The sequence below is a fragment of the Hakea prostrata genome, chromosome 4 (assembly GCF_041222555.1).
Source record: "Hakea prostrata isolate BN-2017 chromosome 4, UWA_Hpros_2, whole genome shotgun sequence".
Lineage (NCBI taxonomy): Eukaryota > Viridiplantae > Streptophyta > Magnoliopsida > Proteales > Proteaceae > Hakea > Hakea prostrata.
Window position 1 is genome coordinate 11999974 of NC_142603.1, and position 27897 is coordinate 12027870.

The 27897-nt window shown below is 38.9% G+C and overlaps 2 protein-coding genes and 1 pseudogene across 3 annotated transcripts; 2 read left to right on the plus strand and 1 right to left on the minus strand.

Moving 5' to 3' along the window:
- The first annotated feature begins 1007 nt into the window (after positions 1-1007).
- Positions 1008-4653, plus strand: LOC149017927 (dehydrodolichyl diphosphate synthase CPT3 pseudogene; annotated as a pseudogene). The gene is made up of 3 exons (XR_016173167.1): positions 1008-1233; positions 1343-1629; positions 3467-4653. The product of XR_016173167.1 is annotated as a dehydrodolichyl diphosphate synthase CPT3 pseudogene (transcript).
- A 5279-nt stretch (positions 4654-9932) lies between these two features.
- Positions 9933-14163, plus strand: LOC149017928 (protein IQ-DOMAIN 22-like). The gene is made up of 4 exons (XM_089152252.1): positions 9933-10498; positions 11668-11868; positions 12783-12860; positions 13055-14163. Exons 1-4 carry the CDS (start codon positions 10073-10075, stop codon positions 13871-13873), a joined length of 1524 nt encoding a protein of 507 aa, XP_089008378.1. The 5' UTR covers positions 9933-10072; the 3' UTR covers positions 13874-14163.
- A 4041-nt stretch (positions 14164-18204) lies between these two features.
- Positions 18205-26417, minus strand: LOC149017929 (putative disease resistance protein At5g66900). Its single transcript, XM_089152251.1, has 6 exons — positions 26253-26417; positions 25282-26152; positions 24357-24769; positions 20530-20885; positions 19612-19844; positions 18205-19523 (listed from the first exon to the last, which is right to left on the minus strand). Exons 2-6 carry the CDS (start codon positions 25934-25936, stop codon positions 18712-18714), a joined length of 2469 nt encoding a protein of 822 aa, XP_089008377.1. The 5' UTR covers positions 25937-26152; positions 26253-26417; the 3' UTR covers positions 18205-18711.
- Between the last annotated feature and the right edge of the window lie 1480 nt (positions 26418-27897).

Below are 27897 nucleotides of genomic sequence, written 5' to 3' on the forward strand. Positions count from 1 at the left end.
TGAATTAGGGGTGTCCAAATCTAACCCGAACTGTTAAAACCAAACCGAACCGGCCCGTTATAGCCCAAACCGGCCTGCACCGAAGCTTAATGGGCTGTGTTTGGGCTGAACAACCTCAGCCAGCAATGGTTCGGGTTGGGCCATGCTAGCTCGTGTGTGGCCCGTTAGCCCGAACCGTTTTGGCCCGAAATTGGCCTAAATCCGAACCAACCCGTTATAAATAAATAAAATAAAATAAATTTAAATGTAAAAGAAAAGAAAACCCTCAAGTTTCTATTTGTTTTCTTAATTGTTTTACTTTGGAATATGCAAACAACAAGCCTATCAAAGCCTTCACCATTTTTATTTTTTTTGTTAAACGAAGTCTTCACCATTTGGAAGACGGGCTTAGTAAATATTTAGCAAGTGTATTATCATTTGAAAATCTTTTAATGTTTTATTTTGATCAATTTTTACAAGCATCAAGAAAGGAAAGGAGAATAAGCAAATACAACCCACTAAAATTCATCAAGATGCTAACTTTCTTTTGTATATTAGTTCTATAATTTTTACTTCTTTGTAGAAAAAAAGTTTTTGGTTTTGAACACCCAACACAAGAGATTTGAATAGAACTTAATGCTTATATGTGTTTACATGCTCTTGATAAATTTCACACATTAACACTCAAAACATAGCGCTAGTAAACCCGAACCCAAACTGTTAGTAAACCAATTCTAAACCGTTAGCCCAAACCGTTAGTCAACTCGAACCCAAACTGCACCGCCCAAAACCGTTATTTTCTTAATGGGCCATGTTTGGGCTGAGTGCTTTTCAGCCCGAAACCGGCCCAACCCGAACCGTTGATCGAAAATCAGAAATCAGAAAAAAAAATAAAAATAATAATAAAATAATCACCCATCAATAATCTAAGATTTGAATTCCGATGCGTTTTCTAAATTTCTGCCGGATTCGTTTCGGATACAGGGTGGTACAAGGCGAATCCCATCCGTCTACTCTCTTAACCGGGCACTCCTTCGAATTTCCTCCAGGATAGCTGTTCGAACTGTTATTGCGAAAGGGGCACCCTGTTCTCTTCGTTGATCCACTCTATTGGCTTCTCATTGTTGCAGCGGTTCATCTCTTCTCCACCTTCTTCTTCTTGGTGTCTTCTTGTTTCAGTGGTCCATTTGTTTTCCATCTTTTTTTGTCTCGGCATCTCCTGGTGGTGCGATTGCGAGAAGCTTACCCGTCAATGTGAGTAAAACAAGAATCGATTTTTCTCCTTTTGATTCTTCTATGTTCGTTATTGTTTTCACCGACTAATCAGAGAGTCTACTTAATCCATGACTTTTTTTTCTTACAGTTCGAAAGTCTCTTCATTTGCTAAACATTTGGTATGTTTAAGAGAAGCAATACCTTATACATTATTAAGTGGTCTCAGAACACCAGGAATGAGACAACGTCAAGGCTTCCTTTGTAGAGCTGTTGGTGCAATCTGAGAACAAAGGAAGGAAGGAGAAAGAAGGAAGAAACGAAATAAGCATTTCCAGGGAAGAAACAAAGGAAGGAAGCGCTGCAAATCGTGCCTGTGATTTCCCCTCTGTTTACCGACCCAACGTTGGAATTTGTCTAACCAACTCTTGAGACCCGGTAATCTTGGACCCTGTTGTAAGTTCTGTTAATTCAAAATTTAAACATCATCGCTAGTTACACTCCGCTAAGCAGAAATGATATTGCGGTAGATTTTAGAACCCTAGAGTTCAGGGCTCAGAGTTCGTGTTTCGTTTTTTTTAATCGTCGTCAAGAATTTGACTAGATTTATTGCGGCTTTATGGATCCAGTGTCTCAGTTTTCAGTTAAAATTAAATTTTATATAAGAAAAACAGAGAACTTGAAGTGGTTAGTGACCGTTAAAATACTATCTGCGAGACAACTGTACTTCCTTCGTGATTTACACCTTCAAGAGAGAAACTCATCTTCGTTTGCATTTAAATTTAGAACTCATTCAGGTGCGAAATGATAACATTATGGTACGAGGATAAAATGTAATGCCACTCATTTTACTCCTTACTAAACCCTCTTTTCAGTCCTCATCCCGTTGTCACTCGTCTCTGGCACTTATGTGTTATCCTGTTACAACCGCCTTCTCTTCTATCTCTTTTCCTTCCAACACTGAACCAGGGTAACTTTCTCTCGTTCTCTCTCTTTGCACTAGTTCCAACCCTGAACTTCTTTGCATTTGATCTCAGAAATTATTTTGGTGTAGAATAATGACAATAATCATTGGCCTCTTTGTCTCTCTTTATGCGGGATGATAATTGAGGCTTTTGTTTGTTTGGTGTATTGGGTTCTGTTGTTTACTTCGGTTTGTGGTTGCTGAGATCATAGATTCTCTTTTTGTCTGGGAGAAATTTCTGATATGGATGGGTAGCTTTAGGAATAATTTGCCTTTGGTGTCGGCCAAAATCCAGCCATTGCTCCAACTTTATTGTACCCTGATTTTGTTTGTTCTGAAAGCTATTGTTGCTGATTTAATGTTTCCTTGGAGACCTATTTTCTGTAAATGATCACCTTCCTCATATTCAGTTTCTTGAAACACGTCTAGGTTCCATGGGTAGATGCAATGGTGCCAACTACTACAAAGGACAGATAATCAGCTGAATGATTTCTCAAACAAAAATGCTAATTTCTTCTCCTTCCACTTGCATTTAAAAAGGTCATGACTTATGATATAGTGGATAATAGGTTCCTTACTGAAGTGGGATGGTAAATAGTTGAATAGGATTAGAGCAGTGGATCCCATATTTCTGGGATAAGCTATTACTCCTTTTATGCAATAGATACTCTCATAGTTTCATTTTAATGCTCTATTATTGAACTGGAGGCAAATGATTCAGGGCCATTTGTTTAGAGTTATTTGTCAATCTAAATATTATTATTGGGCCTTTGTACTTCCTTGGGGGGAGCGGCCTGTGGCTGTTTTGATTGGTTGAACCGTGCGTCTACTTGTGTGATATGAAGACCAACTGATGCTTTAGTTCTGATGGTTCCCTTTGCTTTTATTTGTTATTTATAACCACATGCGTGAAATTGCCACGAGTGTCTTGAGTTATTCATAGTTTTTTAAGCAAGGCTAGTTCTTTTTAATGCTGTTTTTGTTTATGGTGATTATTCCATTTATGTTTGTGATTCCTGATTCTGAGACTTCTTTAATTAGCTTGAATTTAGTGGTTTATACATTAATATAAGAGTGGTAATGGCAAATTTTTTGCCATTTCTTCCTCTATAACTCCCAATGTGCTGTATCTCATTTTAGCTAGCATATTCATTTTAATGACACATTTTAATCAAGTTGGCTGTAAGTTAAGATTATCTTGCCAACCAGATGATGTTTATTGTGAGTCAAAGAGTTGCACACTAACTGTTTCAGATAATTGGCCAAAAACTTCACTGGACTAATATGGTGCTAACTTCTTTTTGTGGTTAGGATCCTGAAATGGAGAATGGTAATGGAAGCAACCTGCAACAACTATTTCAGAGGCTGGTAGCAGTGGTATGTGATGCCTTGCAAAAGTTGTTCTTCATTGTGCTCTTGGTAGGTCCCATCCCCAAGCACATTGCCTTCATTATGGATGGGAATAGAAGGTATGCCAAGGGCAGAAAACTTGACCCAGGTGCTGGTCACAAGGCTGGGTTTTCATCTCTCATCTGTGTTCTTGAATGTTGTTATAAGATCGGGGTGAAGTATGTGACAGTCTATGCTTTCAGTATAGAGAACTTCAAGAGGGACCCTAATGAAGTTCAATCAATTATGGATTTGATGAAGGAAAAAATTGATGAGTTGCTTAGGGAAGAAAGCATTGTCAGCGACTGCCAGGAACACTAATGTAGTGCTCTCGGTTTGTGTTGCATATACTTCTACTGATGAAATTGTTCATGCTGTTCACGAATCTTGCAAGGAAAAGTTGGCACGGGATCAAGTACATCCAAATGTCAATGGTGCGATAAGAAGTTCCTTCAAAGGATTCAGTAAACCTTCAGAGGACAAATATTCGATTACTACAGAAGATTTGGAGAGGCATATGTTTTTAGCAGAGTGCCCAGACCCTGACCTCTTAATTCGGACATCTGGGGAGACTCGCCTGAGCAATTTTCTTCTTTGGCAGACTAGGTTTTGCTACCTGCATGTTCTAGATGCTCTTTGGCCTGAGATTTCACTGTGGTGGCTGGGATGGGTGATCTTGCATTTCCAAAGAGCAAAGCCTTACATAGATAAAAAGAAGGCTACATTATGATTTGTCTCACCATGTAAATGCACCTGTAGTACTTTTATGCTCTGATTACTAGATTAAACCACTTTAGAAACTGAGGCAGACTAGCCTTATCCTTACAGTGCATAACTTATTCATGTTCTAGATGCTTCTTTGCCAGAGATCTCACCATGGTGGCTGGGAAGAGTGATCTTGCATCACCAAAGAGCAAAGCATTACATGAAAAATGTGGCATTATGACTTTTGTTTCTTCATGACATGTTTCCCTGCTGTTTATACTGTCACTTTAAAAACTGAATTTTACTAGCCATATCTTTACAGTGAACTTAACTTTTTCATTACAAGATAATGCTTCTCTTTTAGTTTTTTCCTGTTCTTTGTAGCCACGCTGCTGCCAGATTTCTTTTTTCCGGCTTGTTAATTCTTACACAACTTGGCAACTTCTGAACACAGTGGATGTCATCTTTTCTAATTTGTCCTTTCAGCGAGCAACCCTGAGTACCCATTGAACATATGACACTACATTCCTCTACCCGACGGGAAAAAAGAAGAAGAGGAAAAGTAGGAGTTGGAGTTGGGAACAGAAGCACTTTTGTTTTTATCAGGTCCTGTATTGAAAATACTAGAACTTTTAAACCCCCTCCTTTAATATTGATACTGTAAATGAGTGTGTGTTTAACATCAGGTCGCAATTCAACTTGCTGCACTAGAGGTGCACCTATCACATAAAGTCCAATTCAACTTTCTGCAGTAGATCAATTGTGGTCCTGACATGGAGTCTCGTTATTCCATTCGGTCGATCTCTGCTCATGGAGATGACCATCTTGACAGGGAAGAAGTAATGGAGATCGTTGTTGGCATTGTCAAGAGTTTCCCCAAGGCCAGTCTTTTGTCAGAAGACTTCCTTTGTTTTCCTTAGTCATTGCTTTTCAACATGCTAGTTTCCTTTTAATGCCTGTGATTTCCTGACTTCCTATTGTTCGTGTGCTTCCATTTGCCTGTGGCATTATGGCAATGAAATTCTAAATGATTTATGTTTTATCATCATCATTTGGTATCCTTTATGGTTTAATTCTGTATATATTTGATGAATTGTGTTGTCCTTTTTACCTCTCTCATGTTTAGATGTTTGGTCTTCTTAGGTTGTACTGACAATGGTTTGAGATAGCTGAAGTTAAGTTGCGGGTAAGTCACCTAGACTAGGCAGACACAAAAATTCTGTTTTTTTTTTCTTCTTTTAGTTGGATAATTTATATGGTGTTTGAATTTTTATGAAATACAGGTGGAAGAAGATGGGAAATCTTTAATTCATTCATAATTGGCAACTATTATAATTTATATCATTTGAATGGTTTTTTTTTTGGTTGGTAAACTGACAATTATTCAAAGGCAACTATTAGCCGAGGCAACTATTATAACTCAACTAGCCATGGAGAGGATGATGGCCATGATGTCCTGCCTTGGAGAGACATGGCCTTCTGGCTAGAGAATGAGAGGAACTACCATGATTGGAATTTAGCCCATCCATCAGACATTTTAGTGGTTAGGAACTTATTCTATTGAAGTATTTCTACCCATGGTCTTTACCAAAACAAAGAACAATTTTTTCTACTCATGATACTTCAGGGGGGACTTTCCCCTTTTTGCTCTGTTCTTCACTTAATCAATCTTCTAAACTCTGTTTTCTCAGATCATCCCTCATTCCCTCCTTGACTCCCAATCAAAACTTGGATATTCTGTGTTCTGTGTAATTGCTCTGAAGCCAAAAAGAGACAGCACTACAAAGAAAAGCATCTCATCTCTATTTTATGTTTTTCCTTTCATCTCCAAAAAACTCAACCCTGTCACTGGGCTGCTGACATGTGAGGATCCAGACTCTCCTCTTTGTCTTTTGTGTTTTATCTCAAGAAAAGTCTCTGGGTTTGGAGTGTCAGAAGATGTTTTGTCCAAAAACAAAAATTGAGTGTTGACGATGTGCTTCTTCTTCCACGCAAGAAGACACTAGAGGTAACTTAAGATGGCAACCACTTCAGCCCTGCCCCAAGCTGTCTTGCTTGTATCTATCTCTGAAGTCTAATCTAATTGTATATGGTACCGCAGGTGGTTGTCAAGTCGCCTGTTGTATTTTTGTCCTATCTATTACTACAAAGAGAGAGAGAGAAAAAAAAGCTTTTGTTCTTATCTATATTTCCACAGCACGGCATGTTAGTAAGTGATAAATGTTATTCTAAGTTTTGTCAGGGAAGACTTGACATAGAATAATCTACAAGTAGATTAGCTGTGGATATACATTTATATTGTCCAGAACTGCTGGTCTTCGAAAATTAGATTTTTCATATTATGGATTTATGGGTTCTGTAACTGAACATTCAAAACCTAAAATTTGAATGTTTTATGATAGAGTAAAAAATGTTAAAAATTCAAACACAAGATTCAGAAAGATGAGTCTCACTCAAATTTAAATGTATTGTCCTTATAATTCTAACTAAGAATTATATTACACTTGCAACTCTCTTTGAATTACAATATTAATTAATTGCTTCCAGGTGTGAGAATGATAGTTAAAAATTCTCTTAAAACACTTTTATCTGAATTATTATAGGTTCAATTAAAAATACTTTTAGAATAAATATATCAAATGCCCACTTTGTAAACAAAGATGTTAGGGATAATGGATGTACAATCACGAACAGAGAATAACACAAGTAAAGCACATAAGGGGAATTTAATGTAGTTTAGCAAAACTCTATCTATGCTACCAGAGAGAAAAGAAGTTCCACTATTTCAGAAAATTTCACACCACTCCCACATTCACAAAATATTATCCTTTGTTACCGTGTTTATTAGGTTATTTCACAGAGACTATTTATTGAGAAACCTAAAACCCTAATCTCAATGTAATTACAAATTTAACCAAGTATTAGTAATTAACTAACCAAAACCTTGATTCAACTATAAATACAACCAAAACCATAATTACATGAGCCCACATAATACAAGACACCAAAACTCAACGATAAAGATCGGTCTCTTCTCTCATATAGAAATGTAAAACATGATGTGAGTTAAAGTTGTAAATAATATGAAGTGGGATAAATATGACATAGTTTTATTATTTAATAAATGGTATGGAGAAAATTATATAAATGAATTATGTTGAGTCGATTTTGTACTGAATAAATATGTATGCCCAGTTGGTATTCAGTATTATAGTGATATGACATAAATTTAGTACTGCACGTACCAAACACCTTTTCTCTACTAGATTGACACCCATAGTGTGCATTTTTTTTTGTCAAAATAGTGTGCATTGTTAATATTGGTATATTATAAAGGCAACACTAAATATATATTATTTTTGTCATTTAGGCAACCTTCACCAACTTTTCTTCAAGTAAAGGTCACAACTAAGGTGTCAATATGGTATGAAATTTATACCGGTTATATAAAACACTACACTATTGTAGTGTTACGAAAAATGGTATGGTTTTCAGAAAGGTATCTAATTTCCTACCAGCTTCAAGTGTCATATCAGTAATGTGTAACGAACTGTATAGAATAATGACGTTTACATATCAAAAAGCTCAATGCACTGTTTATTTAACGTTTTACATATACGTCGAAATTGTACCATAATAGTTTTTATACAGTCTTTGTACGATTTATATAATGAAACCATTAGGGTTAATTTAGGGCCGGGCTTTTGCAATCTCAAACCTAGTCGTTTCTTTCTTCTTTTTTTTTTTGGTAAATATCTCAAATATAGTCCTATATATTTTAATCTAAGCTTATTTATGCCTTCACCCTAATTCAGGGCTAAAGATTATTGTCTTTGACGCTAAGCTTTATAGGGGCAAAGCCAAACCCATCCTAGCTCTGATTAACCTTGATTGGTCCTATTTGTAGCTTTAATTGGCCTTATATTTGGCCTTATTCCTCAGAAATGGGGATGTTACATATATTTTTTACAAGGTCGAATCTATGATCTCTTCATTAATAGGTAGGGGTGTCAACAATGTGGTTTGGGGTTTTGAGTTGGGCTTAACGATTTCTGGCTAAAAAACACCTAGCCTAAACACAGTCCATTAGCAAAACAATGGTTTTGGGCCGGTTCGGTTTGGTGTGGTTTGAATTTGGACTAACTAACAGTTTTGGCTAACGGTTTAGACTTGGGATGACTAACGGTTTATGGTGTGCAAGAAAAAGAACAAGAATATACAATTGAGCATCTTACTAACAAAAACCAAAATTCTATGGACAACAAAGTTGCTATTGATCAATTTCCATTAAAAAAACCCACCCATTTTATAGAAATCGAGAACTTAAATATTTAGTAGTAGAATGACTATTTGATCTTTGAATTCATGCCTAATTTTTTTAGTTGTCTATACCAACTAGTCTAGTGGTAATATAATAATTTAAATACTATTTAATATAAAATTACAAAACGGGTTATAACAGGTTGCAGTTCGATTTTGGGTTGGTGCAGCTTCCTCCTCCTTTAGCTCAAATACAGCTCATCAACATTTGATTCGGCTCGATTCATACTATAACTGGCCAGTGCAGTTCGATTTTAACGGTTGGGACTTGGGACTACCATTGAACACTCCTATTAATAGGTATCAATATTACCGGTCAACAACCCAACACAAATCAACAGATTTATCCAGACGAGTATCCACCACCCAGCCACCCTTAAAATAATCCAGTTGGACTACATTATTCCACACATTAATGATTATTAATGCATGTACCTTAGGATCTGTTCTCACACGTGTCAACAGTAGCAAATATCACAAACGAATATATTTCCGGCTTTCCGCAATGTAGAGGTAATTCTGAATATTGTTAAGGCCATAAGTGTCATTTAATAGGGTCGGTCACAATTTGGAAAATGGTAAGCCAACAGGGACAATAGAGTAATTACGAATGAAAACAAGAAGAGCTCACGCGGGAGCCGGGAATGCCGCATTTGGTCGTTTTAGTCCTACTGCGCTTCCTTTTTCTTCCCTCAAAATTTTAATAATAAATTAAAGGAAAGGGATGTGTTAATATGTTAAGAGAACGATTATAAAATCTTTATTCGTTCTCCATTTCTTCCTCGGTTCCTCTCCATTTCCATCAGTTCTGAACAATTCTTTCAATCTGCGTATCCATAAACCCACAACAATATTCTTGTCTTTTCTTGAGATTTTAAAATTCATAAGATCTTTTTACTTGGTTCGAAATTCTTTCATTTACCTTCATAATTTTTAGATTTTATTCATAAGATCTTCGCTTGTTTCCTTTTTTTGGGTACAAAATGGCTTTATTAAGCCAGGGATATGGATATTAATATGCCTCAGCTGAGAGTTAAATCACGACCTCTTCATTAAAAGGTATTTGTTTCAACCACTAGAATAGTTTTAAGAAGAATTGACAACTGGTGATATTAAGTTAAACTAAACTAACGAGGAAGAAAAATAGAAATGTTATTAAAGGATTCTGATTTAATTTAACGAATCTGACGGTAAATATTAGAAGCCGTTTAGTTAACCTGTTCAGAGGTCCGCTACACGTTAACCATAAATTTAGTATAGATGGATTTTTTATTATTTAAAATTCGTCCTTTTCCGTCTAAATCTTCCGTATCTCCGCATTTATTGATTTTTAAACTCTCTCATTCTTCTGTAATAACTCTCTACTCTCCTCTCTAGGCTAGGCAGTTCTTCGCTTCTATCGCTTCCACCTCTCGTTGATCGCAGCTTTGCTGTAATGGTTTTGATAATGCGAAGTAGAAACCATTTTCAAAGACACCGCTAGTGGTTTTCAAATTCTGAGAAATGGGGAAAACGGCAAGGTGGTTGAAGGGGTTCTTGAGCGGGAAGAAGAAAGCGTCGTCAGCGCCGGATTCGAAGCCTGTGAAAGAGAAGAAGAAGAAGAAGAAGGGATGGAGCTTCGTTAGATCCTTGAAGGACAAGACTACTACGACGACTCCAAATGTTGTTGATAGGAAGAGGGGTTTTCACAGCGAGCAATTGTCGTACAACGCAGGAGGAGTTGAGGATCAGAACCACCACGCTATTGCGGTTGCTGCAGCCACAGCTGCAGCTGCAGAGGCTGCTGTTGCGGCGGCTCAAGCGGCTGCTGCGGTAGTCAGGTTAACCAGCAATAGTGGCCGCTGCAACTCCACCAACAGGAGTCTCGGGAAGCGAGAACAATGGGAATGGGCTGCCGTTAAGATACAAGCCGCGTTCCGAGGCTATTTGGTTAGTCATTTCTCTTGTCTTCCTAGTTTTCTTCATTTGGTCTAGAAATTTAAATGCTAGTTTCTTCATTTTGTTTAATTTGGGGGGAAAAGAAGAGGGTCTGCTTTCTAAATTTCCGAAAGCAGAGCTGCTGAGCAGAAATGGATCTGTAGAAACATAAAATAGGATCCATGGAGTCTGGATTTTTTTGGTTCCCCGCAGATCTGGTGATGATGGTGAAGCTGAGTTTTCCGAAATCCAGAGCCGTTCCACTTTTTACTTTCTTCTTTTTCGGAAAGTACTGTAATAATAATTCGCCTTTCTGCTTTGAGTTTTCCGAAGTCCAGAGCCATTCCACTTTTTCTTTCTTCCTGGGAAGTAATAATAACCCCCTCTCTGTGTGTAAATGGATTTCTACTCTCTCTTGGCGCCAATTTCGTCTTGCTCTTTCGAAAAATTAACTAAGTAAAGCATTTTCACTTAGATATAGATAATCTAGTTCATGATCAGAGCATCTCAAAATTCATATCGACCGGAACCTGAAAAATCTAGGACGGCATTTATTTGGTCAATAGAGAAGCATTAGAAATCTGATCAGAAATCGAATCAATTTAAGGGTCTTGGAATCCCAAGTACTATCTGGGCTTTTGGTGATGCTGCAAAATGCTAAGATGGATTCCCTGGCAATGCCTCTGGTTCGAGTCATCTCTTGCCCTGTTGTACTTGTGACTCCTTTATGTTAGAATCGTTTTTTTTTGTTGACCGGGTCCACGGGGTAAGGAAGTTGGTGCAATTCACATTGTTGCTTCCGCTTCAGTTTCATCTTGTCTGAGACTGAGAGGCTAAGAATGGTGGATGAAGTGTCGTTTTCTTTTTCTAGATGTTAGGCTTGACCTGAATGTTGTGTCAGAGAGCAGGAATCATTTCTGTTCAAACGCCCCTTCTCGTTTTTGAAAATTTTCATTCTCTGTTTGTTGGTTATTTGATGTAACTACACCTTGAAGCCGTATGCTGCAAGGCTTCTTTTTGAAGTTACATGCCCACAAAGGAAAAGAGAAACTCATACCCGTCCACCTTTTCTTTGTTTCCCCCCCTCTTTTTCTATGGAGAAAATGGTTTCTGTATGATTTTGAATTTTGGTTGACTGAAAATTTTGAAATTAATTTGACTTTTGGGGCATTGTTTGAAAGGCAAGGAGAGCTTTGAGGGCACTGAAGGGTTTGGTTAGACTTCAAGCATTGGTGAGGGGCCACATTGTGAGAAAAGGGATGGTGGAGAATCTCCTGTGTTTACAGGCATTGGTGAGAGCTCAGGCGAGAGCTCGGGCAGGTCGCATCCACATTTCAGAATCCCAGTATTCTTACAGCAAGCAGCTGTTGTCACACAATCCTGTAAGACTTAGTTGAAAATAATTACAGTGGTTCCTTACTGCTCTCTTCTATTTGTTTGATAATTTTGATTTTTTGTGGCACAACAACTGTCTTGTTTTCCAACCATGGTTTGTCTCTTAACATTTGCAAACGGGATTATGGCACATCCATGAGATCTCTAGGGTAGAAACCAAAAGCATTGGATACATAAAAAACAGCCTCAGATTTTAATTGAAATGGTTTAAAATTCATGTTTAAGTGATTAAAAGACCCTTAGTTCTGTAGTTTATAAGGGAAAAAAGGTTAACCCAGTGACACAATCACTCCTTGTGGAAGACTTTACAACCTTTCTGTTTGTGGTATTTATCTTTGAAAATTGGCACGGTTCACAGATCCTGTCCCCAAACTTAACCTCAGTAACCTAATTTTGAATCACCTTGCCTCAGACTTTGGAAACTAGTTGAGCCCCGTTTTTGAAATACTTTTGTTTAGGTTATTTCAGAAAGAACTTTTTTTTTGGTAGGAATTATTATTCTTTTTTTCGGTAGGATGGTTCAGAAATAACTTGTCTCAAGGAAAATTTTCCTTTTCAGCATTCATGCACTAGGTTTCATATGTTTTCACATGGCAAATGGAAGAAAATAATTTTTTTTCTTGAAAGATGGGATTTCCTTTGTTTTGTTTCAATTTAAAGTTGTAAAAACCATTTAGAATTAGAAAAAATTCATGCAATGTATCATTGGCTTGGAAAAAATGAACTTGAGGTGCATCAGTTCAGTGTTAAGACTGTTAGTTGATCCAGGGTTGGGTTGGAAATTTTTTTTTATCCTGTAGCCTTTGAAGGTTAAATATGTCATTTTGTTGGAATAAGAATTGCCATTACTAATCTAATATAGTTCTCATTGGGCAAAATTTCTTATCTCGTTTTCTTGCAGGGCCCAGCAACCCCTGAGAAACTTGAACAACCAATTTGTGCGAGCAGTGCTAGATATGATCGGTCTCCATCCCTTAAGGTGAGTCCTTGTCCAAGTCAACAATGTCTTTCCATCTCTTTGAACTCCCCCTCCCCCCCCCCCAAAAAAAAATTAATGGAACTCCAATTCTGCACTATATTGAAGCTCAACTAAATTATATCCTTTCCATTATGATAAAGAAAATGCTTACATGCTGAGCACATCCTTAATTTCACACAACCATCTATGAGCAGAGAAACAATTCAAGGTCAAATATCAGGCATGGCAATAATGTGGACAGGAAACAGAGTGCTAAGAATCGTTTTGATCATTGGATGGATGAATGCATCCGAGACCGTTTTCAGGAAACTTCAGTTAAAGCTACTGATGATGAGAAGAGTGACAAAATATTGGAAATTGATACTGGAAAGCCGCACTCAAACTCAAAGCAGAAGAACGATGTACATCACTCTTCCAAGTATTGTACTCCTTCAGATCAGAACGGTAATGGCTTTTTTACAATGGCCTCCCCTTCAAGGGACTCAACAACAGCACAATTGTCTGCTCGAAGCTCTTCTTCTGATGAAGTCCAGTCCCTAAACCCTTTTAAATTGAATCATGAGGTAGACGATTCAGCATTTTGGACAGCGAATAACAGTCCAAAATGTGTCTCTGCTACATCGAGGCCTGGTAGTGCGAAGGGAAGGACCTTCACACCAGCTAAGAGTGAATGCTCACAAAACTACTTCAGTGGATACTCAGGGTCCAGAAGCTTCATCAGTGGGTACTCTGACTATCCAAATTTCATGGCCAACACAGAGTCATTTAGGGCTAAAGTTAGGTCTCAGAGTGCTCCAAAACAAAGACCTGAGTTTGACAATTCTAGTTCTGCTAAGAGGTTTTCTGCTAACGGGTTCGGGGATACAAGGTCTAATGCTCAGAGAGTATCAGCACTGCATGCAAACTTCAAGAGCAAGGCGTACCCAGGTTCAGGTCGGTTGGATAGACTTGGGATGCCAATTTATAGCGATTCACTTAGCTCCAGTGGGTTGTACATCCACAACAGATACTAGAACTGTATTATGGTGGGTGAATATTTTGTGCTTCGTGTTCAGTTTCTTCACTTATAGCCTTTTCTTTCTCTGTCAACACTGCGCTAGAAACATGTCACGAAGTTTTATAATATTAACAGAATAACATTTGCCCAAGAGCTTTCACAAAGTGTTTTATTCGATTGCCCATTTTACATTTTTTACTGAAATTTGATTGATGACTCTCCACGACTGTATGTTGGACCCCTGAGGCCATAACTTGAACGTTTGATGCTTGAACCAAGGCAGCAAATATTTGATTACTCACCCCCCAGCATGCGAATATTTTCCTTTTATCAGTAGTGATGCGTACAAATACTGTTTAGCCCTCAGATTCCTCAATGATTGCCTACAAAATAAGGTTAGACGTGGGCCGTCTCTTTCGTCTTCCTCGTTGAACACAATGCTTTCCTAAACATTCGGTCTTTTTCTTTTGACTGCTTCTCCTGATCCCACAAACTTTTATTTTGCTTTCAGTTTTCTAAAGGATTCGGAATTTTGGTCCCTCGAATATAGTAAGGATCGAAGATTGACTGATTCCTGCTATCTCATTCCCCCCTTTCTTAGAGTGAGAAGCTTTAGGCCGAGGTCTCTGCTTCCCGATCGCTCTCTTCTCTAGTGGTTCTTCTTTCTCGATCGCCATCACGACACTTTATATAATTGGCTAAATGCCCTTGGGATATTAATCTTTGGGAAAATTACAAGATTAACCATTTTTTACTTTGCTTTTACAAAAGTAGCCACCGTAAGTTCATCTCAACAGCAATAGCTAATACCAATTTTGGTATTACCAAAATGGCCAAAACAATGCTATACCTTCCATTACGACATGATACATATACTTTTCTTCAAATTGGTGAAAAAATGATTGATTTTATCTTTGAAGTTGCAGGATAACACTTTGCTTTTCTGAATCCTGGATTGAGTTGATCCTCCAACTTCAACAATAAATCTGATGAATTTGCCTTGATGAAAACCGATCAAAACCATGCTATTGTTTTTGCCAAGCCCGTGGGACGAGAAGCCAAGAACCGATTAAACAATCTTTGCAGGTAACTCATCTTCCCAAAATCCTCTAAAAATTCATATCCCTAAGTGGAGTAGGTGGCTTCATCTCCTGCGTTTTGTTTCATTCACGTCAGCGTAAGATCTCGACCAACGCAACCCATCACCACCATAATAGCTTGGTTCGTATTTGAACTCTCCATGATCATAATCAAAACGCGACCGTGAATACCTAAATCGATCCTCTCACAGTCCAAAACAATCATCTTCGCCATCATTTCCTCCTTGCTCCTGTTCATACATTAAACACTTGAAACTCTTATCCGGATACATAGCGTTAACTTCGAACAACAAAAAAATAAGCATATTAAGAAGATGAGTCTCCCGCCTGCTAGCGTTAACGGTTCTCTGTCTGAAACAGAGGAGATCTCCACTTCTAACAGCCGATGAACAAGCATTAGCGTTTTGAGAGCCACCATCCAATCCCGAATTTTGCCGAGCCCCTTCGACACCATAGAAACACAAGCTTCCTAATCGAACAAACCACACCATTATTGTTGAAGTTGCAGGATCAACTCAATTTGCGATTCAGAAGAAAAAAGAGCGATCCTGCAACTTCAACGATAAAATCGGTCATTTTTTTCATCGATTTGAAGAGAAGTATGTGTATTTTTTCGAAACGGAAGGTATTTCACTGTTTTTGTCATTTTGGTAATACCAAAACTGGTATTAGCTATTTCTGTTAACGTGAAGTTACAATGGCTACTTTTGTAAAAGCAAAGCCAAAAATGGCTAATCTTGTAATTTTCCCTTAATCTTCCAATATCCATCTTCAAGTGTCTGCACTCATTAGTGTAGTGTCTATAGTCTCTATGGAAACAACAATATTTGTTCATATTCTTCTCTCCGTGCTTGGCTACCATCTTAGATGGCCATCTCAAGATATCTTGATCCTTAATTTGCATCAAGATCTCTAACCGCGTCGGACATTTAAAGGAGTATACCTTGCACGGTTAGGTGAACGTTGTCTCCATCCCGATTGTCCTTTGTTTCCCCAATCGTTGTTTTGTGCTCTCCAACCTTGGCATTTTTCTAAATCTTTCTGTTCTTTATTGGCTGCCTTCATCTCTCCTTGTTGAGCGTCAAGGATTTCTGTTACTTTCGCCTGCTTCTAGCATCTCTGAACAAGTTCAACATAGGCGGTTGGCATATCCTATGGTAAAAACTCTTTAAGTCTTATGATGGAAAGATTGTAAAAAATGTTGTCTTGGCCACTTGTTCATCAAGGTTTTCAATCTCCATAGTCGCTTTGTTGAATCTCTCCAAATTATCTCAAAATAGACTCGTTCTCCGCTTGTTTGACATTGAACAGAGTCTCCTCGGTCTTTTTAGTCTAAATCCCACTTTGGAACCGACCAATAAACTTTCGGGCAAGTTCATCAAAATTAGCTACTCTTCCTGACGGCAGGTTTGAAAACCACTTTTGAGCTGCAATCGTCAGTGAAGACCCAAACACTCTGCACAAGATCTCATTTGAGTTGCCAGCAACTATCATTGTTTACTAGTAGTAACTCATATGGGCTACCGGATCTCCAGATCCCTCGAACAAAGAGAAAGTCGGGAGCTTAAAGTTATGAGGGAATTCGTAATTGACAATTGCTTCCACAAACAGGTTTTTTCTGATGAGTGAGTATATATCATCGGTCTTTTTCCCCTTTGTGAGTTGTCCCAGATTTTGATTTATGTCAGCCAACTCTCGATCAATCTGTATTGCCCTTACGTTCAGCGTCCAAACGATGTCTCTGTCGATCGTTGGGATGTTGTTGAGTGAGTTTGTACTCTTCTCTCGATCCTTGTTAGGATTCTCGTTCAACTTCCTTGTGATCGATCCTGTCTCTTGGGATTGCTTCTCCTTGGTAGTTCCCCTGTCCTTCTCACTCTCGAACGTTCTCCCTGTTCTTCTGGAGGTCTTAGGTTTCTTTCTTGAGGTTGTCGAAGGTTTTGGCCCTCGGTTGGATGACTTTCCCTGTGGGTTGCCTTCTAGCCTCCTCCCAATCATGGAGATTTGGGTTCCTTGGGGCCCTCAGACCTTTGGCCATTCTCCAAAAATTGAACATGCATTTGATTCATCTGTTGTTGGCTCTGATTCATCTGCTCTTCAATGACTGCAATCATCTGGATTTTTCCATTAGGATCGTTCAAACGAGCTCCTCCTTCTATTTCTTCTTTCTTCGTGAATCTCACCTTCACGAACATGATTTCCTTTAGGGGGAGGAAGATTTCCATCCGAAGAATTTGGAAATTTTGATTTTGGTGCTTCTGAATCTTAGATCTGGTGTCTACCATGGCTTTTGAAGCGTTTCTCATAGACGACGCCAAATGATGCGTCCAAAATCTATTCAACCTTTAGATTCCTCAGTGCGTGCCTACAAAACAAGGTTAGACGTGGGCCAACTCTGTGGTTGGGAAACCACCTCCGAAGGTTAAGTTAGCAATGGATCACCACAAAGCTCTGGCTAGAAACATAACTTAATTGAATTACATTAATAGTAGGAAACAATTTAGATACTTTTGTGGTGTGCGAACCTTTAGTTTATATAGGATTTTCCTGCTATTCTCGACCGTTGGATTCGTCCAAGCTCTTTCCAGGTGGCAATCTGATTGGTTTTTCCCACGTTTCAGAATTAGTTATAGTTTCCTTGTGTAACACGATCGTATATCCCAAATACCATGGGAACACATTTCTTTCCATAACCGTCGGCTTCCTTCTTCTTCACGCTACTTGGTGGTTTAACCTCCAAACCAGTCCAGACCATAGTCGAACCCGGTTCAATGTTATTTTGTCCATATTACATAAAAATTCTGCACTTATCGAATGGTTATCTTCCTCCCTTCTTCCCGTAATAGTAGATAATGATAATTGCTAATCCATCTGAGGGTATCTACGTTCTTCAGTTCCTGAAGCTTAAGCACTGTCCTCTGATATATTGGAACACTATATGCTCCATCTGAAGATGGTGCATAGCTTCAACGTCCCTGAGCAATTTTTAGTTCACAAGTGCGATCCCTGTAAGAAAAAACCCAATCATTAGTTGTTGAATTGTAGAGCCAGAGCTAACAAAAAATTATAAAAAAATATAACAATAATAACCCCTGCTGCTCAAGTTCGAACCCGGATCACCGGTCACGCAGGCGTGAATACTTACCACTGCACTAGAACGATATCTGATGAAAATAGTTTCATGATTTTCATATTATTAGTCCACCAACGCACCACTTCGTTTTAAGAACGCAGAGCACCTTTTTGGGTAAGGATGTGCTGGTACTATAACGGCTTAGAGTGCAGTTAAAAAAAGAGTCAGTAAAAGAGTAACTGAATACTACCTTGCAGTACTGGATCATCTTCAACCATTACCTGTAGTTCAGCTCCATAAACCTCTTAAGGTCAAAAGAGTGGAAGACCTGCGATAAAACCTTCAATACAAGTTCTACATAAAAGGCTAGAAGAGCCACAAATATTACAAGACAGAGTGACAATGGTCCAGTGGATTAAAACTACAGTTAGCACGCCCTACTACCATGTTATATAGGGTTACTGTATAATAATACAAATATTTAAAAACATAAAAACCCAAACCAAACGCAAATATCATGTTCAACATTATCTTATAAGACTTGGATATTCAATCCTGATTCGTCCTAGGCCTGAATGAAATTGTTCTTATGACGAATATTCAACCTAATAAACGCCCTTTTCAGATGCTGTAGTGGCTGCTAGATCAAATCCCAACGCAATTCAAGTTGGAAGTTGTCCTTCAGATGACAAACTTTCTAATCTTCAGATCAGGTAAGATACGCTGTAGCATTTCCCAATGAGCAGATGCATTTTCATCACAGATCACTTCCCTTAATTGAACAAGTTTTGTAGTACAACTGGGTAATTCCTTTAATTTTGCGCAATGTCTCATGTCAAACTTCCTCAAACCCTGTAACTTGCACATTTGGTCAGGCAGCGTTTTTATGTCCACACAATCTGATATGTCAAAGGATCTAAGCTTCTCAAGTCCTCCAATTGATTCTGGTAAACTGGACAACCCTTTGCAGGCATGAAGCCTCAACGACTCTAAATTTGTAAGATTTCCGATTCCCTCTGGCAGTGCAAATAATTTGGAGCAGTTGGTAAGGCTGAGCTTCTGTAAGCCACCAATATCACAGACCCAAGGAGGCAATTCCTCCAGATCACTACAATCATCAATGTTAATCTCAACAAGGTTAGGTAACTTTTCAGAAACATCAATTGTGCAATCTCTCAAGGCTTGACCAATCTCACACATAGATAGTGATATCTTATGCAAATTTGTCATCGGCGTTTCAATTTTATGAAGGGAAGGAATCTGAACTTTCTCCAACCTGACCCTCTTAACGTCTTCCATATAACAGAATGTTGTCGCATCACTTAGGTTTAGCTCGGCAGAGTACCTTCCATAGTTTACTATTATCAGAACCTTTAGCTTCCTCATATTGTCCATTGATGGGGGTAATGTATACTTTCTGGCTGAGAAACTCAGATTCAGAACCTCAACATCGGGTAGATGCATGCCATTCCAGCTTTCTGGACACATTTCACCTGCAAGCCACAGCCTTCTTACTAGTTAGCAAAGGTAAAAACACATAGAAGCGAAGTAAGAAAAATTCTAAAAGCAATATGATGAAACCTGTGTGGACAGAAAGAAGGCGTGCATTAGGTTGCTGTTCTTCTTCTTGTTTCTTTGGAGAGATCCTGAGATAGCCTTCTTTTTCTCTCTTTTGTATGGTAGCTCTTTTAATCTGTTGTGGGTTCTGGTTGTCAATCTGCTGCCGGCTCTTGTAGATGGCCAGCTCTCTAAGCAGTTTATGCTGGGTAACAAACAGCCCATCGACACCATCATCAATCTTACCTGCATTTTTCCTGGCAAACAAGAATTCTATGCTTATACATTTGCCTGACCTACAATTCATCATCTTCCATCAGCATTGCTCACTTCATTATTTCAGGATAACATTGTTAAATCATTTAGAAAAAGATGGTCCAATTTAAGTGTGCATTTTGGGTTCACATTCCTATTATATTAGGAAGTCTGCACATCAGGGCAACCTTGGTTCTTCAGTAAAAGTTGCTTCATCATAACAAATTGGTAATGGGTTCAGGTCTGAAAACAGCCACTCTGCAAAAGGGTAGGTTGAGTACATTACAACTGTTCAACATCCCACAGTGGCGGGAGCCTTGCTCACTGGGTATGCTCTTTCTGAAGGTTGGTACATATGTAAGATTCACTAGTTGGGTGCAAGTGACTACAATCGTACTCTCCAGCAGGTCATGACGTACTTTCAACTATTGGTAGTAGTACATGAGGTTAGATCATTTTAATATTATTATCCCTTTCATTCCCTCATGTCTCTTTTATTAATTGTCTACAAATCATATAATTCAACCTGTTGCCGAATACAAGAACGTCTCCAAAAGATTGAAGACCCAAAAACGGAGGGGGTGACAAAAACAACTGTAATCAACTTAGTCATGTTCATGGAAGAAATTAATATTTATTAGCAATGAAATTTAATAAAAATGACTTCAAGATGAAAGGAACACATACCCAGTACTATCAACGAAATCGACAAGACTTCGGGAGGCAAGTTCAAGGAGGTTGACATAGGCCTCATCTTCATCATCCAGTTCATACAGTTCAACCCAAATATCTATCAGAGTAGAGGCAGGAATCCTTTCATTTTCACGGAAGTTACCCAAGTCCAGGAAACAATCCAGAACCACTTCTTCCAAGGAATCCAAGCTAGTTGCAAGACGTTCTATCAAATACTTATTAAAATCAAGAACAGAGGAACCTTCAGACAGTTTCCTTGCCACTCTTTGCCATTCTTTTGCAGGCTGCCCACACAGTGATTTGGCAATCACTTTAATAGCAAGTGGGAATCCATCACAGCATCTCACTATCTGCAAAATTCAAACATAGCTAACTGGAATCAGTTATTGAAGCAAAACCCACCAAATCAAACATATTTGAGGGCCAATCCCTTAACTGAATTTGAACAAAAAAATAATAGTGAAGCCTAAATGGTGACTCTTGCTCCACCCTTTTTTTCTTGTCAGAAAAAATAGGATAAAGTTGAACCAGGTATTCTTTTTGTTCCATAATCCTTTTGCACTTCATCTAATCCCAAAAAGGAAAAAAGGAAATCCAACTTATTTTTCAAACCATTTAAATAAAGCAAATGGAATTTTCCTTCTTGTTCCAATGCAAAGATTGACCATGGATCACAGCTTTACTGGAATAGGCTCATAACCCAGTATCCTTCAGTTTCTAAAAGATTGAAACCCAACTATGGTAACTGAATTTTGACTTGCAAGCAAAGCATGGTGAACAGCCAGGATTCCATGCATATGGATACTCTAGGCAATGAAGATAATTCTCAAGCAGAGGTCACTGGGCCTGTGTTAGATGATGGCACGCTTGTCTGAAGGACCCAACATGTATTATATTTTTCCTGGATGCAAGTGGATAGTGTCTCAACAGTCAACACACACTACTTGATAAGATTTTTTTTTTTTTTTTGGGGGGGGGGGTGGTGTTTGGATGAATGAGGAAATTCATTAACCAAAGGGACAAGGGGCGGAGGGGAAGAGATACAAGATGCGGTGTTTGGATGACTGAGGAAATTCATTAACCAAAGGGGACAAAGGGGCGGAGGGGGAAGAGATACAAGATGCAAGGGCTAAGTCCAACAAAGCCAAACAGCACTAAGCAAAGCAATCACATGAAATTACAAAGCAAGAGGGAAAAAAAAAGCCAAAAGCTGGGACAAAAACAAAGAGAGAGACTAGCGTTTTTGATTTTTCTTCTTCTTCATGGAAGAATAGAGCTCCACAACGAAATCTTGGTCAAGGTGATGACGACCTCTGGTAGACGGAGATCTACGCCTACAACTCGGGGGGGGTTCGAAAGAGGAGCCCTCAAGGTCGGAATTCTAGGAGTCATTGGTCAAGGGGGGAACATGGGTTAGAGGAGATAGAGGGAGGGCCAAACAAGGTTTATTAGAAGAGGAGAATGGCCGGTGGTGGAGAGAGAGGTGAGATGGACCATGGCTGGGGGAGGGTGAGAATGGCCATGGGTGGAGGGTGCAACGGGGCTGAGTGGACTAGGATAGAACCCTAGGCAAGGAATGAGAAGGGGAGAAATGAACCAAGGGGTTCAACAATGGGCCAAAAAGCCCAGGATTAGAAAGGGGAGGGAAGAGATTTGAGAGTGGGCCAAGGCGGGGGAGATAGGCTAACAAGGGGGCCGGCACAGCACCAAGTGAGCACAAGGGAGGTTTGAATTTGTGCCATGGAAGTAAGGGATTCCTAGAATGTAGAAAGCCGCCGAACGAGAGCGAGTTGCAGGGTATGCAGAGCAGCAACGAATGGAGGAGAGGTGTTAGCGAGAAGGAGGAGAAAGGATGAGAGGTTGCAAGGGAGGGATATAGTGTGAGTGAGGCAAGGGGCAACAGTGATACAAGTAGAAGAACCAATAGAAGTGCTAGAGTTAGAACCAGCTAGAGAAGCTATAACAGAGGTTAAAGATGGATTCACAGTAGAGATCCCAATGGCAGCAAAGGGCTATGGCGAAGTTGAGAGAAGCAACAGAGTCACCAGTGGAGACAGACGAAGGAGGGATCAGCTGGGGATAGAGAGAGAGGCAAAGATGTTGAGGTTGCAATGGGGGAAGGACCACCAGCGGCAGCAAGTGGTTCCAACGAACTCAACGGTCGAGGAGATTTGGAGTTGCGGAAATAAGACTACAAGTGGTTCCAATGAACTCAACGGCCGAGGAGAGTTGGAGTTGCGGAAATAAGACTACAAGGGTCTACACCAAGAGATAGATGAAGAAAAAACGTTGACAACAGGGTAAGGTGGCAAGAGAACCAGTGGGACGGAGGGAGAAGGAGCAAGAGAGAGTTCAGTTGGAATAGAGGCAATCGTAGGATTGCAATGCACCTCAACCACCTGGGAAGGAAGATTGGTGGCATAGTGGTTACTAGGGATATGCTACACCACTACAGGATGGGACCCTAAGATGGAGTCCATCAAAGCAGGGGTGAGGGGCAAAGGATCGGAAGGGGTGTTGCTGTCAGCATAGGGGGTGACCGAATTTTCTGCTTGAGAGGCAGTGGGTAGGTCTCCATTCGAAATGCACTTCTTGGGAGAAAGAAAAACCTGATTCTTCAGTGATGGAGATGAAAGGGATGGGAGACTCAATGAAGATGTCCATGCAGACCCTCGCAAAGGTGGGTCACTCTTTCTTCATGGTGATAGCATCCAAAGTGATTAGGGTAACCAAGGTTAAGCCAACAATACTTAGCTCTTCCACGCCAGTAATGGAGTGAAAGTCTCAACAAAGAGACTCGTGGGAACAGTGGTCCTTATGATTGAGCAGCAGCTTGCAATGCCAATGCCGCAAGGAGAGGGGTTTCTTACCAATCATCCAAGGCCCACCCTCTATTACACGGATCTTGTCTTCCACAACAGAGAACTTGAACATGAAGAATCTGTGGTCAAGAAGGAAGATGTCCAGGGCACTTGAAGGCTTCCTTTGTTTAGAGAGGGAGGCTTGCACTAAAGGCAAGGGAGGCCTCGATCCTAAAAAGTTGCCCCCAAGCAATTGCTCCAACTAGCAATTTCATCATCCAAAATATCATAAGGGCACCATGCAAGTGATACGACCATCTATTTCTCGAGGGATGAGTTGTAGGGAAATGCCAAATGACATGGAAGCAGAGGTGGGGGAGAAGGGGGAGGTCCAAGGGGTAGAAGCCGGAGGTTTAGAAGAGGAAGTTGTTGGAAGCAAAGGGAGGGGGAAGGTGGGTCAGACATCCTCTCTAAAAAACTAACCACCTTCCCTATCTGTTAAGATTGATCAAGGGAAAAAGAGACATGTTAGTCACTAATGAGTGAAGGAGAGAAATGATTTTCTTTTTTATCCAAAATTTTGGGTATTTAAAAAAAATTCCAAAAGTATTAATAATTTTACTCCTCTTTCTCTCCAAAATTATCGTAGCAAAGTCCTGTTGCATGCTTTTCAGATTTACGCCATCAAGATTTCTCTGTCTGACCTGTACTTTTTCATATTCTTGGTGTTTCAGTTCATGAACATAAAAATGGGTTTACCTTTCTTACATTCAGAACATGAAAGGCGGATCAGCCTTCTTCTGTTTTCATGATAAGAGATTAAGCTTTAGTAGACACCACGTCACATGTCAAATTCAGAAACACCATTACGAAAACAGTAAGGATTTCGAGATGTCTCTTTGTGCCATTTATATAGAAACAGTTGTACGTACTGTGTGGGTAAGGATTAATTACTTAATTTAAACAAGGATGTGCAATGATGAGTGAAAAGAATACAAGTGGATGGAAGATAACAAGCACCTCATTTAGGAGATCTTCATCTGGAATATAGTTCTCATTCCCATCTTGGGCCAGTGCTACATGACGAAAGAACTCCCTGGCATCTTGCTCATTCAGTATTCCCAAAGAATACTTAGAATGATATTTGTCATCATATATTTTAAATAATTCTCTCGATGTAACCAGCAGTTTATATCCTTCTATTCCGAAGGAGAACTTTTCAATTAGTTGTTCATCCCAAACATCATCCAGAACCAACAATAGTGGCTTTTTTGCTGTCTGCTTCACAAAGAATTGCAACTGCTTAATTGCATCTTCATCACCAACATCAGACTCAGGCACCTGACCACCAATCTGTTCAAGTAGAGTCCTTAAAATCACCCTTATGTTGGGCGTCCTTGAAACATTTAAAAACAATATGTTCTTGAATTTGCCTGTATATAAGAAAGTTAAAAATTAAGTTTGACAATACTTGACAGAAAAATAAGGAGACAAATCTACATTTTTTTTTTTTATGGTCCTTTGCTATTTTCAGCTCTGGGGAAATTAGGGGTCTGAGTTAGTAACTAATTTATTTTTGTTTGGGCTTCCGGAGTGAGGGGGCCTCCAGAGGGCAAAGATTCAGGATAATATATTAACCAAATACAGAGATTAGCTTATGTGATTTTGGTAGAGTCCTTACCAATAAGAGAAAGCATATTAGGAATTAAAATACATCTTTTCACACCAATCATATGCAGTAACGTATGTATGTTAACCTGGTATCAAGATGCACGTAATTGTGCAAATTGTTTCGTATTCAGACTCATAAATTTTGGCTAACGCAGCTTACTTTTCAAATCATTAAATTTTTGTGTACAACCTACACCCAGTAGAAGCTATGCAGCAAAAACACATAGTTAGAAGATTAAATGAAAATGAATAATACATCGTTTGGAACTTTTACCTTGCACAACGTCGTCTTTGCAAAGCATGGCAGCTAACGTAGACTTGCCACATCCTCCTGGACCACATATTCCAAGTAGCTTCACGTCTTCCTTCAACAATTCATTCTTCAGTTCGCTCAAAACAACTTTGAATCCAACTACATGTTCTGGGATTCTAGGAACTGCAAACACACCCTTAGATCCGTTGTTCCTTCCCTGCTTCACACTCAGCCCTTCCACCTTCTTCAGCACTTCTTGGAAATCAAGCAAAAGTTGTTTGTTGTCACGCCAGATTTCCGTTTTCATCTCTAGGTTAAAAAAATTGGTCATATATTCGTCCAGTTTGCCAAGCTTAACCGAGTACCGAATCTTCTGTATAAAATTCCAGGAATGAACCTTAGGACACTTCCTAACGACCTCCACTCCTGTTCCCATCTTCTCGGACAACTTAAAGAAATTTTTTCTTTGATGACCTTCTAGCTTCACCCCTGTTCTTCTCCAACTTTCAATCACAGGCGACACATTTGTAAGAGTACCTTCGAGTAGTTCCAAGTATGATTTGAAAAGATTGGGCTTATTCTTGACTTCTAGAATCGCAGAAAGCAAATCTCCAGCCGTAAAACCCAGTTGATCTATTTCTTTCGAAGACGCCCCATCATTAAACGGTTTTTCCATATTTTCTCTCTCTAACCTCAAGCAACTTCTTTGAAAACTCTAATATCTGAAGCAGATCTACTACTTATAATCAATCTCCCACTTTTATTGACTCCTTCACGAAATCGATTCCTTGCTTCCTACCTCAGTCAATCAGCTTTCACCTTACACTTTACATCGTCGTTGCACCAAACCCTACTCTTACTCCATCCTCGGGAAAAGATTGGCTCCACGTTTCTCAGGATCAGAAAAATAAAAAAAGACGAAAGTCAAGTAGCCGTTGGGAGTTTTTCCAAGAAGTTGCAGATGAAGATGAAAGAAGACACGCGCTAGATACCTGAACCATGTAACACTCGCAATAAATTTGTCGCTGTGTCAGACAACGTGAATCTTCTTCCTGCAAGTTCCACCATCCATTTTCCGATCTGAAAACCCTAAAACTACTTCGAAGTTTCTCATTACTTTACCATTGAGTTCTGTGACTCTGATTTAATACTTGAAAAATGGAGTGGTCCACTCTTCGATGCGAAAAAAAAAGTCCTTCGCTTTCTTTATTAGGTGGCCTCCGTGCTTTGATGCGATCACGATTGACGACTCACTTGGAAATTTCTCATCACCTGCGAACTCACCTATGTGTTCCTTGGCCTGCTCCACCAACACAATAAGCATCCATTTGAAATACGACAAAATCCGGTAGGGCCCATTTTAACTTTTTTTTCGCCTTTTATATATGCAAGGAAATTGAGTATGAGATGTTGCGTATCCAACGGGCAAAGTTGAATATGATGTTTCAATTATAAAGTAAATTCCACTAATCCTTTATTGGAAATTTTAGAAATTTTTCCTAGAATCATCAGAGACTCATCACATATCATGACATCAACATATATGTATATTTGGAATAAATTCTATATACACCCTCTTGGCAGATTGATTTATTTACACCCTTTCCTAACCAAAAAAAACCATATTTAGTTCCTTTGAACTTTATTCAGTTATGTTTACCATCTTTTATGTTTTTTCTTCTATATATATATATTTTATATATAAGATAATAAAATTAAATGATAAATTCATTGTCTAAGTTATTTCACGATTCCCAAATTACTTTCATTTACTTTTGACCCCATTGAGACTTTCAAGAAAGAAAAAACGCTAAAATCTCAAAATAGTAAATTGTTTGTATGGGTTTGTTTGCTAGAATAAAGGTGGGGTGGAAAATTTTTTGAAAAAAATGTTGATTTTTTACTTTTTTCCTAAAATTCCAAAATAGTAGATTGTATGGTTGCTTGGGGTGAGAAAATGAGAAACAAGTTTCCTTGAAAATGTGGCAACTCAACTTTCCTACTCCAAGCCATTTTAAAATCCCACATATTTGGTGGGACTTTGTAAAAAAGTTGGAAAAAGTAAAAAGTGGGACCCACCACTATCACTTTTCCACAAAACCCTTTCCTTTCGTTTTCTTCTCCCTCCCCCACTACACATGGGACCCACATTTTTTTTTTTCCACCCCACATTTGCAAACAAACGCAGCTTAAAAGATAAAAGAAAAAAGAAAAAATGGTGAAAAACAACTGACACTTTGCATTTGCCTCCTCCTGAGGTATTCAATAAAATCAATTAACGACAAATTATGATTTTTATGACCAGAATATCCTCACATCTATTATACCATAAGATTTGCATCATATTTTTACAATTAAAATCCAACAGCAAAAATCAAAAGAGTAGGTAGTTGTATCTTGTAAATTTAATATAAAATCAAATAGTGTGGTTCATTTGTAAAAACTTCTTCTTCTTTTTTCACATTTTAAGGATTTCAAATTTCCTAATTTACCAAATCAAACCCTTATTTACCCGACTCTCAAATCTCAATTGTTTAGAAAAACTCAAATCTGAAACTGTCACCTGCACCAAATCAAACCCTTATTTACACGACTCTCAAACACAATTTGTCTTGCTTGCGTGTTCAAGATGAACCA